Raw genomic sequence first — 19,502 nt, 5'->3', positions numbered from 1 at the left:
TGATATGCAATGCTGATATTCAGAGTCACATCAAATAGATCTAAGAGTTCTACTGATTGATGAAACATTTCACTCATATTTAATTCTATCATTAAAATATATACACTCTCACCTGGGAAACAATATCTAGCTCTTCTAGCTTCAGGATCAATAGGGGAAGTTGAGGAGTAATTGCACTAAATATGAAAAATCAAGTATTAAACAAAGAAACATAAGGTGTTAATTAATTATGATCAGCTACAAAAAAACAAAACTTGTCTAGGTATATATATTAAGAGATCTTCCAGCATATATGTATATTATGATGATCATCTTACTAAGTAACTAATGAGGTTTAATATCCACAAGGCTAGCTAGCTGCTTACATGTGTGATATATATACATATATATAGTAGTGGTAATTAATGAACAAAACTCATACTTAATCTTTGACTAGACCTTTATATATAACATTTGAATTAAAGGTAATTAGGTCTTTCAAATGATATTAATTACCATGAGATTTAAATCAGAGTACACTTGAAGACAAAACAAGCCACACAAACCATGTCATGTACTTACATAGTTTTTAATTAAGGCAAAGAAATTTAATTAAGTAGGTTTTTAATTATATCTTACTTAGCAATAGAATTTTTGAGTTCACATGCTGCTGCTGCTGCTATCCCCTCCACCCTTCCTTTGATTTTCCATGTCTCCTAAAGGGTGGCCACCAGTCCATGGAGGAGGATAGGGAGATTGCAATCCAGTGCCATGATAGTATATAGGACCTCCTCCTCCATTGTTGGCCCTCCTAACAGCCTCTATTCTCCCCATTGGAGATGGCTGAAGCAAGGAGGGCAACGGCATACCTGCCGGAATCTCACCGCATGCGTAACGAAGAAGATCGGCATTGGCGGCATCTAGCTCCTTCTGAAGCCTCTGAACTTGGCTTTGGAGAACTGAGATTGCTCCAACACAACCATAGACTGGATCCTTCATCCTTGCTTCGGCTTCATATGCGAGGGAGTTGACGGCGTCTTCGCGCTGATGTGGGAGGAGCTCATTGAGGATTTTGGTGACATTGCTAGCTCCAAATATCTTGTGCACATTTGCAAACTTCTGAGGCTCCTCTGGAGGGAAGTATGGTGCAAAGATACAACCAGGCATGCATTTCCTCCTCAAGAACTTACAGGCAGCACATGGGGAGTTGGAAGAGCTTGAAGATGCCATTCTTGCTAGCTACCTATCTAATCATTTATCAATGGAAATTAAAGACAGCAATATATATATAATTAATCAAAAAGAAAAAAATAAAATAAATAACAATTCTAGTGATCTTGAAAGTTTCATGCAGAGTATAATTAGAAAAAAAAAAAGTTAATTAGAAGTGTTAGCTAGGGTTAGGGTTTGATGGTAGTGGAATTATAGTGCATGCTGATTGATAAGTGGTTTTATGAAAAGAATTGGTGTAAATATGTCCTAAAAAGCACAAACTTTGCTCTATTTGGTTGCTGTGAGTCTTGGGGCTTTGATTACATGTACCAAAAGTTTGCAGAGCTATCTCAGTATGGATCTGACTACTCTGCTGTGGTTTCCATGATTATGCTTTCCATTATTGTACTCTTAACATGATGAAATATATAACCACTCCAACTCCAAAGAATGTCCAGAAAGCAAAATCTTAGATGATCAGGACCAGAATCTGATCCTCAGATCTCTGAGGAAGCTCTTTCTCTTTTCTATCCCTCTCTTTTCTTTTCTTTTAATTTCTTTTCTTTTCTTTCTTCTTTTTTCTCTTCACAAACACAAAGACACACAGACACTGAACCACATCTCATCTGTCAGAGAAACATGGGTACAGTATTGATGATGATGATGATGATGATGATGATCAGTTGACATACAATATTAAAGATGGTAATACCTCAAAGAGTGATCTATCAAAGGATGAGTGATGATGATGATGATGATCAGAGAAGAACAACAAAAAGGTTACCAACTTTGTGCTATAGCTAGCGCTGCTGCTTCAACAGCAGTGGTTCAGTTCTTTCACCATCCAAAGAAGATAGCTAGCAGTAGTAGCTGTTTGTCAAAACATTTATAAAAAAAGGAAACCAAATAGTCTGTTGTTTCAGTGTGAGATCTTGAGTAGTTGAGGACTAACCAGATGGATGCATCATATATATATATGGGATTATATATATTAATTCAAGGAGACAAGCAAATCCTTTACCTGAGGAGAAGCTCTGAAATATCACTGCAGCAAAGGAAAGGGGAGTTGGAGAGGAGAACAAAGAGCATTTAGTGTGTGTGTGTGTGTGTGTGTGAGGTGAGGAATATGGGAGGCATTTTTTTAGATAAAAATAAAGACAAGACAACTGTAATTAATGGCTGGTACACTCAAAAGGATGACTATGACACTGCACCCACAAGAACATTATGCAATGTTCCATTTCATCTTGACATTTGAGAGTTAAAAAAAATAAAAATATATATAAAACAAACAAAATAACAAAGAGTGGGCAGAACTCCATACAGTTTTCACCAAGATTCAAATTCTGATCATGTTGATATATATATATATATATGTACATATACATCACTACTGTTTACGTCATACATATTTATACACACACATTGCATGATCAGTTTTAAGGTTTACATTATGATTTGCATTTGTTGTGATGAGGAGTTATTAATTATTAAACTCTAGATCTCTTTCTTAAACTTCATGCAACCTATAATTTGATATGATGATATATAAATCCAAAGCCTAAGAAAACTCTTCACTGGGGCCCACTTAAATTATAGACTTTCATTCTCCATCTAATCACCTTAATTATATACACATATAATATATATATATATATATATATATTGTAGCTAGCTAGTCTTGTAGTACGTGAACAAGTATCTCTGACAAATGCATGCTTTTTGCAGCTTTGCTAATGATAAGCTTACCGTGCTAATCATCATTTATGTTCCCTTTTGTTGCTTTTGTTAAGCAAAACAAAGATGGTTTGTCCTTTAATTCTTTGAACATGCATGCATGAAAGATCAGTAAATGAACTCGTCCAGGAGAGATTACTTTTATATTATATTATATATGTATATATACAACTTTGTCAATTAACCTAATAGTTGTTTGTCAAGGTCTTGTCATGTCTACATTTGGACATTTGTCTACAAATGCATGTGCACATATCTATATTTATATATACATGTATGGCATCTATATATACATTTGTTGACAAGCTTGTGGCTTGTGGCACAATGCTAGAAATTAATAAGATGCACAAGTTAAGATTAATGTAGAAGTTCTATAATGGATCGTATTAATTCATACATGTATATTTACATTTGCTTTTTATAAAAAAAAGTTAGATAAACCATGATCATTTAAAACAGAAAAGAACATTTACTTTTGTTTCTAATATTTAATTATTTCACTATTTACTGGCTTGATATTGCACTTATTTGGATACCTATTGGGCTAGAGACATGACATATTAGCACTCTATGATTGATCTCTTTTGTTCTTTCTATGGAATTTTCTACTTTATTTGATTTATTTTATTTTATTTTTGAGAAAAAAAGGTATAAAAGTCAAGCAAGTAATGAATTTATAGAGGAATATGAATTAAAGTATATATTTGTTGACTGTTTGCATTAATTATAGCACTAAACTCTTAATCTACTTAATTCCCTAATCCAGTTGTTGTTCCATTATAATTACAATCAATCCTTCTCCAAAGTTTTAAAAGTCACCTTGAAATTACCTAACTTAGAAGCAAGATGCCAACTTATATACATATATTATACCTTACTCAAAAGTAAAACATAATAACTACAAATACATACATATATATATATATATATACATGGACATAAAACATTAATATGAATATGTCTTCTAGAAGAAGACCAAACCAAACCACTCATGGAAGGACTTTGATATACAGAATTAGGTCTGTAGGGCCTAAAGGATTTAGTTTGCATATAATATGAAGTTAAAACTAATAATATGGTTTTGGTTCACATGACTACCATATCTCTCTGGATTTTTCTCTTTCGGCTGTACTTTGTCAGCTCTAAGATATATCTTCATATATACTAAACTAATAAGAGAAAAATAGATGCTACCCCATCTCCATTATATGTTAATATCTTCAAGATATAACTTTAGTAGTAGCTTTCAATATTCAATATAAACTAATTAGGAAAAGAACCAAGATCATGAAATTAAATTTAAGTTGTTCACCAGTATATATATAAATATAATGGAATATGTTATCTTTCGGCCGAATTCGAGTTTCTGCAGACTTGGTTGAAGAGAGATTCATGCATTGTGGTTCATCTGAGCAAATGGATTGGTTGTTGGAATCTTCTAAATGAGCTTTATGAATGATATACATAAATATATATTTCATTAATTATAATGACATTATATACATCAATGATTAGGTTAGGGATGCATCCCCTTGATGTGGATTATTTAATCTTTATATATCCTCACTTTAAAGCCTTCCTAAATTTGGTTCTCTGCCACTTGCTACCTAGAATTTGCTTTAGAGAACAGTGAGCAATGAATGGAACACAAAATGTCAAAGAGATGATCACACACTAGAAATAAACTAATTAACAGGATATATATATATATAAGGAAAAAAAGGATGAGCAGAGCTAAATGAATGTGTGCTAATGTGTCATGAGTTAGTGTGGAACCATGATATATATTCTGATGCTTTGCATCTTCCTTTTCTTTCTCTGATAATAAACCCTAAAAAGGGGGAAAAAGAAAATAATAATAATAATAAAAGAGGACATGCAAGGACATGCATGCATGAATGAATGCATGGCAAGTTCAAAATAGGAACTCATGAGGCACAAAGACAAGGGATCATATGCAATGATAGTAAGAATGAAGTTGCTGCATTAATATTAGCTATATGAAGCCTAGAAGACATTGGTGCATGATTTCTCTACAACCCTATGGAAACAGAAAAAAAGAAGACAATTGCTGCTGCTGAGATAGCTCATTCTCAGAGGTCCCTTTAAGCTTTTAAGAAACTTATGATTGCATTAAGATATCCTCAAGACATGCACATTCATAGTACAAAGTGTCCCACACCACACCCTGAAACCCTAGTAAGTCCTTATCTTAAGGGCTCAAAGTCCATGCATTTGGATGCCTTCCAAAATCCAAATGCCCCCACCCATGTGCCCAATCAACCCTCAAGAAGCTGGCAAGCATTATGTATCAAACTCCCTATAGCCAATTAAGGCAGCATATGAGGAGGCTTTCCTTACCATAATGCATGCCTCCTGTGTATCCTTGCACTCAATGGTCATCTCTCCTATCTGATTGTCCAACCATGCAATGGCTCTTCTAGCCATTCATTTCCATCTGATTGTCCACTGAAACTAGCTCCTACCATAATTGTGATAAAAGCAAGAATGGTCATTCCTTACATAAAAGAAAGTTCACTTGTTTTTCACATGAAAATTCCATTGCCCTGCTCCAAAAGGTACAGTTGAGTGTTTGGAGTTGATGAGGAGATATCTCAAACGTCTTCTCATCAACATTGGAACAGTAGTTATGTTCAGTTGAAGAAATTAATTAGTCATTAAAAAATTAATAATATATTATAAAGCTAAAGGAATTAAGGAGGAGATAAATTATATATATATGAAAAGGAAGAAGCCATGTGGAGATGGTGCAATGATAAGCTAGTGCTAATTGTTTTATGGTTTGGAAGAATCTAGTTAAGGCATGCCTGTTTATTATATATTCTCTAGAGGTTTATAGGCTTTCATGCAACTAAACTTAGTTTAATGCATGCTTTTGGGCACTATTTAGATGCTTTAGGTTTGCTTTTGATATGCTAACCTTTTTAATTACTCACGGAACTTAAGAGCATATATAAAACGAAGGGGCTATATCTAGGTTTTCATTAGATGTAGGCCAAGTTCTCTTTGGACAAAGTGAGTGAGTCTAAGTAGTCAGGCTAGCTAGACATGCACACATGGCTTTTGTATTTTTCATTGTTTATAACTACCGGCCCCTTCTAAAATAAGTTCTCATTGGATGGGAGGAGAAGTATTGAAACATATGTAGCATGCCTTTTGAAACAGCTATTTCTTACTGGAAAGTATAATAGACTAACTGATTTCTATAGGGCCATCATTTAGAAAGGGAGAGGTGAATCTCAGTTGAAGAAGCAGTTCCAACTATGAAAGGTCATCCAGTGATCAGTTTCTATAGGTGGGTTAACACTCAAAAGGCTAAAAATGGAGCTTTATCTTGCCTTTATATGTAGGATTTCACTTGCTTGTCCTTTGGAATGCAAATGCTTGAAAAGAGTTGAGAATTAAATTAGTTCATATCACTCATCAAACAGTTAAAAGATAAAAAGGATTAGGAACAAGTCCTTGCTTCACAGACAGCACTCATGAATCAGGATTGTTGTTGGGCTGAGACTGATAAATGGACAAGATTCATTATTTGACTCAACCTGAAAAATAATGTATGAACATTATGCTTCCAAGGACATATATATGCTTTTGGTATTTCATTCATATATGTAAACATGCATGCAAAGTATTTACTAGGACACGTAAGTGCATTCACAAAACTATTTTGATATCAAGATCTTGGTGCCTGGATGACTGACAACACCTGAATCCTAGCTTCTTGTTTAGATTTGTCTATTTACAAAAACAAGAAAGAGGGTTGCAAGTTTTTTGCACCCACATCAGCTATTCACTGTTTAGAGATCAGCCAGGAAAGGAAAAGAATACATTGGCTTGGTCTTTAGAGGGCTATAACTCGTCGAGTATTTCACAGTGACAAATCGCCTCCCAACTCGTTGATGACCATTTCAATTTTGGAAAGCATATCTGGTAATTAAGAACGTGGATATCAGTTAACAAAAATGATGATCCAGCGCAAAATGGTTCTTCTATGACATGTAAGAAATGTTACCGACAAAACCAAATTATTTAAAAGTAAGAAATGTTACCGACAAAAGAAGCATCTGACATGCAGGTCTGAAGCCAGAGAGGATAATAAAAAAGGCATCAGTATACTTCTGAATGTAAAAATAGCACCTAAAACAAGTAGGGTGATTGATTAAGATAAATTAAACAATACCGCAAGCTGAGATCTGAGATCAGCAACTTTTGATTGTTCTTCAGACCTCTCAACTCCTGTGGTTATGGAATTTCAGCATCATTAAACAGCGCAATATGTGCGTCTAAAATTACGCATTGCTGCTTGTACAAGAATAAAAATACTTCATACCAAGGAAAGAAGGATCCAGACTATCACCCTGAAACAAGATATTCGCAGGAATAATTAGGCCAATCTTCAGGGAACAGAAAATTATACAAACTAATATCACAAGCTCAGAAGGAAACACGAAATATAACAGCAGTAAATTTAGTGGCGGTACCCCATTTTGACAATTGAGATTGGTTGCCAATGTAGGCCTTGTTGGGCTTGTTTGCACTGCATATTATTGAAAATCAGAGCAAGATAAAATGGCTAGATCAGCTAAGGCACATCTATTTGTACATCAGACAAGCAGAGTAAAACATTAGGATTTGCACCAGATTCACGTAGGGGTGGATTTAAATGCTATGCATCAAGAACGGACATACAATGCACTCAGTGTGTCAATTCTAGCATGAACTCCTACTCAGTGAACTGATACCTGCCAATTCTAGCATAAAATCCAGCCCAATAAATCGGCATCTGCCACACAGTGAACATACCTTTCTCAGAATCCATCGAGCAATCAGTTAGTAGTTGACTAAAGCTACGAGGAAGGCCAGAGGAAACAGATCCTGTTTTGGTTGGAATGATAGGTTGACAAGGATGCTCATGCTGTAAAGCATTACAAGTCAAGGCTGGCACCTCAACCTCACAGGTTGCAACAGATTTTTCCAAGGATGACTCCTCATCAGCCCTGTGAAAGAAAGGGTCCCATTTAAAAACTAGTGGTTTTTTTTTTCAATATTTGTTTATTTTCTATCGCAAATAACATAAATGACACAGGAAAGAACATCCAGAGGATGTCACCTCCGGTGAAGTTCATTTGAAGCCATGGGTTTAGATAGAGATGAACTGTCACAAAAAAAATGACTTGCTTGAACGCTTGAGCATTCCTGAGATCATTAGAGGCTTCCACACATAGTCACATAACAATTCAACACTAAGGTCATACCTTCATTATGCAAGCACAATTGAACTTAATAATTAGAACCAGGCTTCTAAAATTTGAAATAGAGTTCTGAATTACATCATTGAAACATGAGAAGAAACATCGGAACAACTGATTAGCATTCTGTTAAATGAAATAATGAAACATTGTTAATCGATGACAGCAACTACCAGACTTCCAGCCTTCCAGTTTTTAGTCAAATAAAAAAAAAACAGCATTAAGTTCTACAATTTTTAAAGTGCTTCTTGTAAGTCACAGTAATACAGCCATGCATTACATAGGCATATATGCAGATATATCAATCATTATTTAGTAAATAGTATTATTACTTGTAAACTAACAGTGATATAGCATAGAAGAAATAAAACTATAGCAGTATATTAGTAACAATGGGTAGAACTATAGAACTATTGCTACTGCTATGACTCTGTAACTAGTCATTCATAAATAATTTGTATAGAAACTAATGGTACATCAGTACTTTAGTATCACAACTGCCATTATGTTAAGTGCTGTCATATAAAAACTGCATAAATGTTGGTGCTTGTAAGTATAAAATTGTCCCTACTTGCCACTCATCAGTACAAACCCATATTAGGTCACCGTTTACCATCAATAATGCTTTTAGTGTAAGTGTTATGGTACAACGATTGTATATTTATTAGCTGTATTACTGTATTAACACTGTATTAATATATAAAGTATCGACGAATACTATTATGGATATAACCGCAGCTGTTGCTATGATATCTAGGCATTCTAACAATTGCTTTAGGACTGTAGGATAAATGGAGAACCATTTGTGTGAACATGGTCTACCTACAATACGAGTATCATTACCATTTTTACTATTAAAATTATAAAACTCGACAATTAAAAATTAATTAATAATACAGTTGTAGAACTAGCCCATAACATAAGCATTTGCCTTCTAAGAACAAGGGGGAAAGATCTCTCAAAGTCCACCTTCACTGAGTTCAAGAAACTTTCTGAAGCTGACGAAGTCAAAAACCTTATAGCAAACTTCTGAATCTGAAAGAGAACAAGAATTACATGTCAATGGAAGTACATGAAAAAAGAGGTCAAGCAAACAATGACAAGACAGTAAGTTAGCTAGCATCTTTAAAAAGATGACAAGTCAGTATGTTGATTCTGGGAATGCAGGTTAGTCCAATTTTAGTCCTAATTGACAGAAAATTCTGAACCATTCTGGAGAGTCAAGTAACAAAATCATCCGATACGTCCTTCAAACAAGAAGCAAAAAATGCAAAATAAAATGACAAACACAAACATTCAAAGTTTCTAACATAACAAATGATTACCATGAAGGAAACTAGAATATCTATATAATATTAATTCCAATGTGAGATTAAAATCCAGGCTGGTATGACCAATGCAGACTAACAGCTTTAATGGTTAGTGATTTCTAAAAAACTTTAGGTTGGCATCTAAAACCATGTCCATGTCTTTCAATCCAATGTATTTTCACTTGTGCAGTAAAATTTAAAAACAGGAATTATTTTACCAGATTGGAACAATCCCTGAAACTCACGAACACTATTCTGCTTCCCCTGATAGGGCAGTCAAAGTCACAGGACACTTGAGGCCAGGAGAAGCTCAGATTTGAAACAAAGTGCTCTTCCTGAAACAAAGCATCAAGAATTACAAGTACACAACAACAATCAATATAAACATGCAGAATAGGCTATGGAAATTGTACAAGGCGATACCATAAACAACTCCATAAAATTTACCACAAACTATGTGAAAAAAAAATCACTTAAAAAAACTCAGTGAGAGGAAAACGAAAAACAGATGCAGAGGGGATGAATCAATCAAATAGGGATCAAAATCATGCGAAAAAAGAATAAAGAAAAACTAAGCAGAGAAGACGGGGCAAGGATGCTACGAGGATAGCTCGGGAGAGGATGACGGAGAGGACGGGGATGGGGTAGGTGGAGTCGGTTCTGAGAAGGAGGATGGCCGTGGAGGAGGCGGTGAGCCAGGTGCCTCTGGAGCGGATCTTGCCCTTAGGAAGCGGGCGGAGCCCCTCCGGCAGGGCCGGCGATGAGGAGGAGATGCTCTGGCGAGGGAAGTGAAAGAAGCGCGAGTATTCCACTTCCCATTGCGTGCAGGCGAGGTCGTCGAGGCTCTCGAGGGCCGTCGAAACGCCCGCCATTTCCACCGAGGAAGGAGAGAGAGAGAGAGAGGGAGATGGTGAAGTGGCTTTTGAAGAGAGTACGCTGAGGCGCCGGAAGAGATACCCACGAGGTTGAAGTGAATACGTGGCATGGTTCTATTGGTCAAATATTGTACTGAATAAAATACAAGAGCCTGGAAATGGTGTGTGTCGCTGTGTATGAAGCCACGTGTCGGGTTGAGAGTAACATATTGCTTAAGTTTTTTGAAAATGTTAACAGCTATAGTATGTTCTATAAAAAAATAGTCTGGGGACTGAGAATAGATAGATAATAGTGGTAAATTTTTAAATTATATAATATGTCTGATTATCCAAAAATAATAATAATATTTATTGAATCTCCATTTTTGTTTATATTAATATTTGGAAATAAAATAGAAAACAAAAACAAAATTGAATTAAAAAGAAAAAGAAAGGGGTCTAAAATTGAAAAAGTGGATAAACCACTTCTATTAATACGATAAAAAAACAAACAGTGAGAATCCCCAACCAGCAGAAAGAGCAGTAAATAAAAAAACACTCAAGTCACAAGAAGTGAAACAAGAGCAACAAAACTAACTACCCAAGGATACCGGAACATCCTCCAACCCAGACAGATGTAACCCCTACTCCGTGCTCCGATCTGGTGTCTCCTCGGCAGTACTGACCCCACTGTCCCTCTGGCTCCTAGACTCAAGAAACTCCAGGCTGCGCCTAACAGTGGCCATGGTGTCTTCTAAACCCTCCTTAGCTCCATCTGCAATTGCATCGAACCACGATAGAAGCATACGATTAATACTAAGAAGAATGCAGTAAGCAGGCAAAAATTTAGCATTAAAGATTCTATCGTTGCGTGCAATCCAAATATTCCAGACAATCGCCTTGATCACTAAATCCACCGCTACCCTAAAATTGGGTCTCACAGAGTCCCTCCACTCCAACCACAGACCACGCATCGACCTCGGGTGATCCGGAAAGCACAACATCCTGCAGTAAAAGCCCCACACCTCCTGCACAAACGAGCAATTAAGGAATAGGTGATCCACTGATTCTGTATTCGCGTGGCACATAATACAAGTGGCAGTCGGCAGTTTGTTGCATCGCCTAATCTCCAAGTTTTCCATCGTTAGGATCTTGTTTTTCCAAGCCAACCAGTTGAAGATGTTAATCTTCTTTGGGCATATACCCTTCCAAAAGAATTTTGCAATTTCACACCTCGCACCCCCATCATTAAGAAAGTTCTAGAGTGATTTAACCGAGAACACTCCGTTACCATTAAGCGACCACCTCTTCTTATCCCTCACATTATTTCCTATAGTCCGCCATCTATCCCTGATTAGAATTACTTCTGCATCATCACGGAACGGATACTCCTCCAAAAGGGGTCTAATTTTGGAAATAAACAAAACGGCTCACAGCAAGGACTAATGGAAACGGTTGTGAAACGCGATTGATTCTTCGCGTTTCCCATTGGTGGACCCCGCTTTATAAATATTAAATACTCTCAGAGCATCTTCATTGTCAGCTTCGAACTCATCGACGAGTTGGAGGTTCCGTTTTCTCCGCTATGAACTCCATCGTCAAGCTAAACCCTAACCCTAATTTATCCATTTTCTTTCCCACCAAGAGACAAGGAATCCTTTGGAATTCGAAGGTCTCGGTGTTCTACAAGCCCTGGAATCGCCTTCTTCGGTTTTCGATCCGGCGGCGTGGTGTCTGTACCGTGAGATCGGCCCTCGATTCTGCGATAATCGATGAGCTAGGGCTCTCGGATGCGGATCTTAGGAACCCAACAATTTCGACGTCGTACCGGAGGGCTGAGATCCCACAGCCGAACAAGACGGTGCTGGAGGCGCAGGCCAAGGTTTGCACAGGGCCTGAGCAGACCAAGCCGCTCAGCGAGGAGCAGATGGTTCGGGTTCTTGATACCATCCTCCGATCAGGTGAGCTTCTGGCTTCATTTTCCCTAGTTGAGAATTCCTGTGTTCTTTCTTTGGCATAGATTTGTAGGAGTAGATGTTCGATTGCTAGTTTTTGAATTGTTATTCCTGATACGTTGAGTTCATGAGATGACCATCAGAGACTATGTAAACTAATTTTCAGATTGACATGCTTACTCAAAAATGTATATGAAGGCTATTCGTCTTGAATCAGGCAAATATGAATACGATAATTTTGACCAAATTGTTTCTTATAAGAGATACATCAATTAACCTAGATTGCTTTTCTTAGTTCTGCTCACATGGTTTTGATCCACTCTCTATATCATGTTCTTTGTAATTTTTTCCCCTGTTTTTGTCCTGTCAGGCAAGTGTGATATGTAATGAATTCTCACTACTAATTGACTGAAATTTCACAATCACACCATCAAAGAGCTCCAGGCTCGAATTGGCATTAGATCAAACACCCAATAGGCAAGTTTCAATAGAGAAATTAACAGAAATACTGGAATCTTCAGATCTTCAACCTCATACACACATTCAGATTAAAGACAGAATGAAAAGAGTTTGAATCTCTCACAATTTATTGGTAATTCCAAGAACAATCAACAGCTCATTGGAGATGAACCGCCGATCCTCATCCGTTCCTTTCGGCAGAGCCTCAATCCTCTGAAACTTCTTCCCTCACCCCAGCTCTATCCCCTTCCTTCTTCTTATATCCCGTCAGAACGTACCCCTTCAATCGCGAGCTCAGATGCCTTTCCCTCGCCAAACGTCCCGCACTCGGGTCAGACCTTGATGTTGTAACCACCTCACTCATTGAGCTATCCACGTGTTCCTTCCCGAATGGCTCTCCTCTTCCCAGTGTTGATGGCCTACGACCTTTTACTTGATTTGAATTCACCCTCTCCTGAGCTTCCACCTGGCCACTATCCACACCTCCACCTTAATCCTCCAACAGCCTTTCTTGGATCTCCACGTGGTTATCAAGATTCGAATCCTCCTGATATTCATTCTTCCCCGCCTTACCCTTCTCCAGGCCTTTTTCCTGCAATTTCATTTCAATTACATGAGGAAACATAACAATGATAACATGATATTGCTTATTTCTTACACGTTTATTGAATGTAACAGTGGTGTTCTATGCTTGAAATTTTCTCTTGTATATTATCAAGTAGTTTTCTTACCTTTGTCCATTTCTATTTATCTTCCTTTTGCTTGCTGATTGATATCCATACCACCAATCATTTATGGGTTCATTGCCTCTACTTTTGCTCCTGCACATGATGAGTGTGCACGAGTGCGACTTAAAAAATTGGCAAGGAAACTAGTATCTGCTAAGGCTGAGAATTGCTGCAAGATATCTGAAATTTTGTGTTTCCTAAGCTAGGGGAGAACTTAAGGATGAACCAGTTTCTGAGGCTCAGCTTGGGGCATTTTTTGGTGCAATGACAATTAGGGCAAATGCTTTTCCAGAGGCCACTCAATGGACTGAAGGCGAAAGGCGTGCCATGTATACATTCTGGCGGCATCTTGTTCAGATTCTTCCTCCAGATGTTCTTTTTATAGCAGATCCTGAGGGCACAATTATGGGTCCTGCTAGTTCAATTGGCCCTCTTTTTACTGGCAATGGAACTGCTGAGATGAGATTGGTGGGTGCTCTGAGGGAAGTTCTGGCTGGTGGTCATCTTGGTTATGAGGAAGTTCAAGGTGTCCTTCATGATGTTCTTCCACTAGTTTGTGAAAATGGGAAGTCAAATGTGAGTGAGTCTTTGCTCTCAGCATTTCTAATTGGACAGCGTATGAACAGAGAAACTGATCGTGAGCTTAAAGCATACTGTCTAGCATTTGATGAAGAATTGGGTGAGCTTGGCTTCTTGAACTTCAAACTAATTTTAGTATCCAATAATGCCGTTCATTTGATAAGGATAAACTAATGGCATTGCAATTCTCAGGTTCTCCTATTGCTGATGTTAGATCCTTGACGCATTATGGTGAGCCATATGATGGGAATACACGCTTCTTTAGGAGCACATTGTTTGTTGCTGCCGTGAGAGCATGTTATGGTGAATCTTCGCTGCTCCATGGTGTGGATTGGATGCCACCTAAGGTCAGTAGCTGCTGGCATGATACTGTTAAATGTTTCTTTTGCTAGAGTTATCAATAATCATGTTATCTTGTTTTCATTATCACAAAATTTGTATTATATATTTGATCGTATAGGCTTCACTGAAATCATTGGCTATTAAGGTTTTCAGGGAGGAATAACAGAAGAACAGTTGCTAAAATTTATGGGTGCAAACACCCTCTTGGTTCCAACACAGGCAAAAATACTATTGGAGGTGACTATTCTGATTTTGTAGCAAAATTCCAACCTATTTCATAGTTTCTCATCTGCATAAACTCTATTTCCCTAGGATGAGGATGTGGGCTTTGCATATGTGAGTCAGCGAGAAGCCTGCCCATCTTTGTAAGTAACAACTCCTTGCTATTAATTTTGTCTAGCTCACCATTATGAAATTGAAAGCTCTTCATTGAATAACAAAATGCATCCAAGAATATGCTGTTGTAACATATATGATGCTCAAAAAATTGCATGAGTAGATGTCTATGCTTATGCCCTTGTCTTTTCTTCTGATGTGTTGATTGTGTGTTGGTGTGAATTTATGTTCCTTTGGTTTATTTAAAGAAATAGTTTAGGTATGGCTTTGGATTGTCCATATGAGGACTTCTTTCTTTGTATATTTTTGGCTCCTATTTAGGAAGCAGTACCTGCCATAATGGTGTTTATGGGTTTGTGTCTTTCTGATGCTTCACCAAATACTTCAATTCCTATGCATGGTAACCTTGCTGGTTGTGCAAGTTAGATGCTAAACCTTTTTTATTTCATGTGATAAGTGAGCTTCATTTATATTCAAGGCATCAAAAGCCGGTTTTTACATACTTAGTAACAATTTTAGTGCTCTTTTTTCACCTGTCCTAATATTGCTGATGCAGCTAAACCTGTATGCATTTTTCATTTGATAATCCTGCAGATATTCACTTGTAAGGCTAAGAGAGCACATAAAAAAGCGCCCTCCATTGGCAACCTCTGAGAAAATTCAGCAGTTTGTGAGGGTGAGTGTTAGCTTCATACATTATGCTCATACCTTGTTCTTGATCTAGGCATTGCGCCAGGTTGATTTGTTCACTTGCCTGGTTAACGTTTAAGAAAATTTGTACGTATCAAACTTATATAGATGTTTTTCTAACTCAAAAGCATGACTCAGATTGTTTCACCAAGCAATTTTTATTTTTTCCCCATTCTCAATATGGCCATTGATAGGATATTTCTAGAATTAATTCATCTTGATCAATAATTTCCAGCAAATGATTGATTGATTTTTTGCAACCATGCTAGTCGTATTATGTCAATGTAACTTCTTTGAAGGTCTCTTACTGTATATTTAGTCATTAGTGCTCTTTTTATTTATTTATTTATTTTAATGAGTGCCTTGTAGTTTATGCTAGTGACATATCTCTTAACACCATTCCATCCTTGTTATAAAAGTATGGAACTATACACCTTTGTATAGGCCAGCGGGAAGGAAGCTATTGTTGCTGGATTTTATCATGAGGGTTATGAAGACTCCCTCTTGATGCTTATGAGAAGAAGAAAAGTACATTCAGGTTTGGTTGTGAAGGTTGGTATGGTTATATGCTTCGCACAGTAAATGTTGATAAACAACTTCCACTTTTTCCCCTCCCTTCCGCCGCTTGCCCCGTTCTTATTTTATGCCACATGGGTAAATAAATATTTTGATGAGGTATTGACCAGAATTCGACATACGAGGTCATTTGTGTACATGCTGAATTTTCTTTCCCGCCTTTTTTTTTTGGTATACAGTAGAATGATTTTTTTCTTATTTTGGCTTTCCTGTGTGATCCAACCGTACAATGCACAAACACTGAAGAATATTGTGTTTATAAATGTATTTCTTTTTTATGAGTTGCAGACATAAAAGATATTGTGCTTTGATATTAAACTTTAATGCTTAATTTCAAATGAATCAGAGTGAGTACTTTCTGTATTTTGTTTTCTGCACCCTTTTCCTGAATCCTTCAGCTGCTCGAGTTCAACTTTCTGTGATGAGACCCTTTTGAGTCATTTAAGTTCTCTCTATCATATCTGAAGGGTGCTAGATTCTAGGGCAGGAGGAACTGGCTATGCAGCATTAATAAAAACATATAATTTTTTTTTCTGGGTTGAAATTGGTTGATCTATGCTTTATGTAATTATCTTAATGTTGCTGTCCTCATCAGGGAGAGGAAGGTGCCCTCTCAATGACGACAAAGACAAAGTCAGTCAATGCATCAAAAGGCCTTCCAGTAAATCATTGTTCAGGGTTTCGGTCGCCGAGTACAACACTCGATGGTATGATTATTGATGTTTTCCTTTTTCTTTCATTGATTAGTTTTCTATGACGTATTCCACTTCAACTAGAATTTATCTTATTTTTTTTATCTCGAAAGTAATGGGTCATCAGGAATCAAATTAAATGGGTGGTGCCTCATTTGAAGGGCAGTCTACGGATTGATCAAGTTGCATCATTTTCTTCTTCATCTATACAATATCTTGCTATTTTCATGCTTAAACTATCGTACATGCATGTAGGAATTTCGCGAGAGACTTTCCGTGTCGTGGTTAATCCTCAAGAATATGGTTTCACACCAACAGATACTCCAAGAACTGACAGATCGGTAATCTTCTAGTTACCCATCCTTTGTTTCCTATACATATTGCAAGTAAATTCACATGGTCAAAGACATTGCAAAAGCAGACTCAGTAGGCAAGTTCTTTACCAGTTTCACTTGGTGGGTAAAATAATATATGTTTCAATTTTATTGATCATGGTGTTGACTTTAAATCACCTCAGTTCTCAGATCATTGCAAAATGAATTTCTAAGACTCAGGATTTTCAGGCTCACACCTTTTTTCCTTGGATGATATCATGGCTTTTCTTTTAATGGCAGGTGTTGAAAAACATAGAGTTGGGTTTAAAAGCGCTGGGTGGTGAGAAAGGGCCAGCATATGACAGGATTGTACTCAATGCTGGAATGGTGGATCACTTGTTGGGCTGCAGTGGTGCAGAGGACATTCAATCAGCCCTGGAAAGGGCAAGAGAAGCCATTGACAGTGGCGCAGCTCTAAACAGGCTCATGAATTACATTAAGATCTCTCACCGAGTGAAGTGAACCAGTCCCCAACTACAACAGGTTTTGTCCTACTTTGAAATATGCAAAGTCAAATTTGTCGGGTGATTAGATTACTCCTTTTGTTTTTTCTTGTTCTTTGTAGTTGTTTAGATAATAATACCCAAATGACATTGTTCTGTGAAAAAAAAGGCTAAGAAATGTCTTAGGTTCTAAAAGCTTCCACCCTCTTTTCAAATAAAACTGAAATGAGAACAGGAACAGTGGAAACAAATAATATGAACAGATGTAAAATCAATGTTCTGGAAATAATATCTTTATGAAATTTCTATTCATTCTCGTTTATATTTTGAGTAATGCTATATGGGGCGAAGCAGTCACACGACCCAGCCACACGAATGATGTGGCTGGGTCACGTGGCTGCTCCTCTCTCTCAATTCACTTTTAATTTTTTTGTTTAAAAGTATTAAAATTGAAGATAAAATGAAATCTTGATTTTAAAAAATTTAAAGGTAAAGATAAAATAAAATCTTGTGTGCCCTAGTTCTCATATTTTTTTAGCTCGCACGCCGCTCCCTCATACCGATTTTGGCGAGCAGTCACCCAGCTGATGTGCCCCTCATCTCACGAGTCCACCCGACCCACACTCGGTGATCGCGAGAGAGAGAGGAGGGAGTGAGCGGGAGGAGTCGCAGGATCGCTCACCTTGAAATCGAGTATAGAGGGGCAGCGACTGAGCAGCTAAAAAAATACGAGAACTCAGACACAAGATTTTTATTTTATCTTTACCCTTTAAATCTTTTTAAAAATCAAGATTTCATTTTTATCTTCAATTTTTAATACTTTTAAACAAAAATTAAAAGTGAATTGAGAGGAGGAGCACACGTGACCCGACCCACGTCATTCGTGGTGGGCTGGGTCGCATGATCGTCGCCCATATAGCATTACTCCTAGATAAATACAGCCTAGCAGATAAAATATAAAGAGTAATGCTATATGGGGCGAAGCAGTCACACGACCCAGCCACACGAATGACGTGGCTGGGTCACGTGGCTGCTCCTCTCTCTCAATTCACTTTTAATTTTTTTGTTTAAAAGTATTAAAATTGAAGATAAAATGAAATCTTGATTTTAAAAAATTTAAAGGTAAAGATAAAATAAAATCTTGTGTGCCCTAGTTCTCATATTTTTTAGCTCTCGTCGTCGCCGCTCCCTCTATACCTGATTTCAAGGTGAGCAGTCCCCCAGCGACTCCCTCCCGCCGCTCACTCCCTCCTCTCTCTCTCTCCTGCATCACCGTGTGGCTGGGTCGTGTGACTGCCGAGATGGGGGCACATCAGCTGGGTGATCTGCCGCCTGAAATCGTGATAGAGGAGAGCGACTGACTGAGTAGCTAAAAAAATATGAGAACCCAGAGCACATGGATTTTTATTTTTATCTTTTACCTTTTAAATTTTTTTAAAATCAAGATTTCATTTTATCTTCAATTTTAATACTTTTAAACAAAAAAATTAAAAGTGAATTGAGAGAGAGGAGCAGCCACGTGACCCAGCCACATCATTCGTGTGGCTGGGTCGTGTGACTGCTTCGCCCCATATAGCATTACTCATTTATCTAGTCATGTTACATTTCATTTAGGATTTTAGGAGTTATTCACTTTGTTTATGAATGCGCCATGCTGGATAATTCCCCCACAAGGGAAACACCAAAAAAGTTGTCCCACCAAATTGTTTATAATATTTAATTATTTAAATAAAAACATTTCATAAATACTTCATAAAAATTATATTAAATTTGACTTAACCCAAATAAAATCTTTCAGCATTTAATAAGGGTGTTATTCGTATCCCATGGGCCAATCCAAACAGTATGAAACAACATGGGTGAGGTGGAAAGCGCACAAGACTTATTTAATATTACATTATCTCAACCTGCTAATGGTTGGATCTTACATGGCCTCAGTCAACAACAATCCTTGGCAAATATT

At 37.2% G+C, this 19,502-nt stretch overlaps 3 protein-coding genes across 10 annotated transcripts; 1 reads left to right on the top strand and 2 right to left on the bottom strand.

Moving 5' to 3' along the window:
- Positions 1-458: 458 nt before the first annotated feature.
- Positions 459-2,372, bottom strand: LOC120280546 (LOB domain-containing protein 25-like). Of its 8 annotated transcripts, none has more exons than XM_039287408.1 (3): positions 2,213-2,372; positions 1,904-2,061; positions 459-1,222 (listed from the first exon to the last, which is right to left on the bottom strand). In XM_039287408.1, the coding sequence occupies exon 3, from the start codon at positions 1,207-1,209 to the stop codon at positions 640-642; it is 570 nt and encodes a 189-aa protein (XP_039143342.1). In that variant the 5' UTR covers positions 1,210-1,222; positions 1,904-2,061; positions 2,213-2,372; the 3' UTR covers positions 459-639. The 8 variants fall into 8 exon arrangements, with proteins under 8 accessions (XP_039143342.1, XP_039143343.1, XP_039143344.1 ...); XM_039287409.1 differs by having other exon boundaries at positions 459-1,226; positions 1,980-2,061; XM_039287410.1 differs by having other exon boundaries at positions 1,980-2,061.
- Positions 2,373-6,574: 4,202 nt separating this feature from the next.
- On the bottom strand, positions 6,575-10,413 carry LOC120280239 (protein POOR HOMOLOGOUS SYNAPSIS 1). The gene is made up of 10 exons (XM_039287012.1): positions 10,114-10,413; positions 9,730-9,846; positions 9,171-9,236; positions 8,063-8,148; positions 7,756-7,949; positions 7,434-7,489; positions 7,283-7,310; positions 7,133-7,188; positions 7,002-7,029; positions 6,575-6,879 (listed from the first exon to the last, which is right to left on the bottom strand). The coding sequence occupies exons 1-10, from the start codon at positions 10,381-10,383 to the stop codon at positions 6,821-6,823; spliced, it is 960 nt and encodes a 319-aa protein (XP_039142946.1). The 5' UTR covers positions 10,384-10,413; the 3' UTR covers positions 6,575-6,820.
- Positions 10,414-11,907: 1,494 nt separating this feature from the next.
- On the top strand, positions 11,908-17,739 carry LOC120280549 (anthranilate phosphoribosyltransferase). The gene is made up of 10 exons (XM_039287417.1): positions 11,908-12,326; positions 13,710-14,186; positions 14,279-14,433; positions 14,582-14,665; positions 14,741-14,793; positions 15,359-15,440; positions 15,899-16,006; positions 16,626-16,737; positions 16,978-17,063; positions 17,337-17,739. Exons 1-10 carry the CDS (start codon positions 11,951-11,953, stop codon positions 17,556-17,558), a joined length of 1,755 nt encoding a protein of 584 aa, XP_039143351.1. The 5' UTR covers positions 11,908-11,950; the 3' UTR covers positions 17,559-17,739.
- Positions 17,740-19,502: the final 1,763 nt, after the last annotated feature.

This window comes from Dioscorea cayenensis, chromosome 17 (assembly GCF_009730915.1).
Source record: "Dioscorea cayenensis subsp. rotundata cultivar TDr96_F1 chromosome 17, TDr96_F1_v2_PseudoChromosome.rev07_lg8_w22 25.fasta, whole genome shotgun sequence".
Taxonomy (NCBI): Eukaryota; Viridiplantae; Streptophyta; class Magnoliopsida; order Dioscoreales; family Dioscoreaceae; genus Dioscorea; species Dioscorea cayenensis.
Note: the sequence above shows the minus strand (reverse complement) of the source record. Positions and strands in the feature narration are given on the sequence as shown.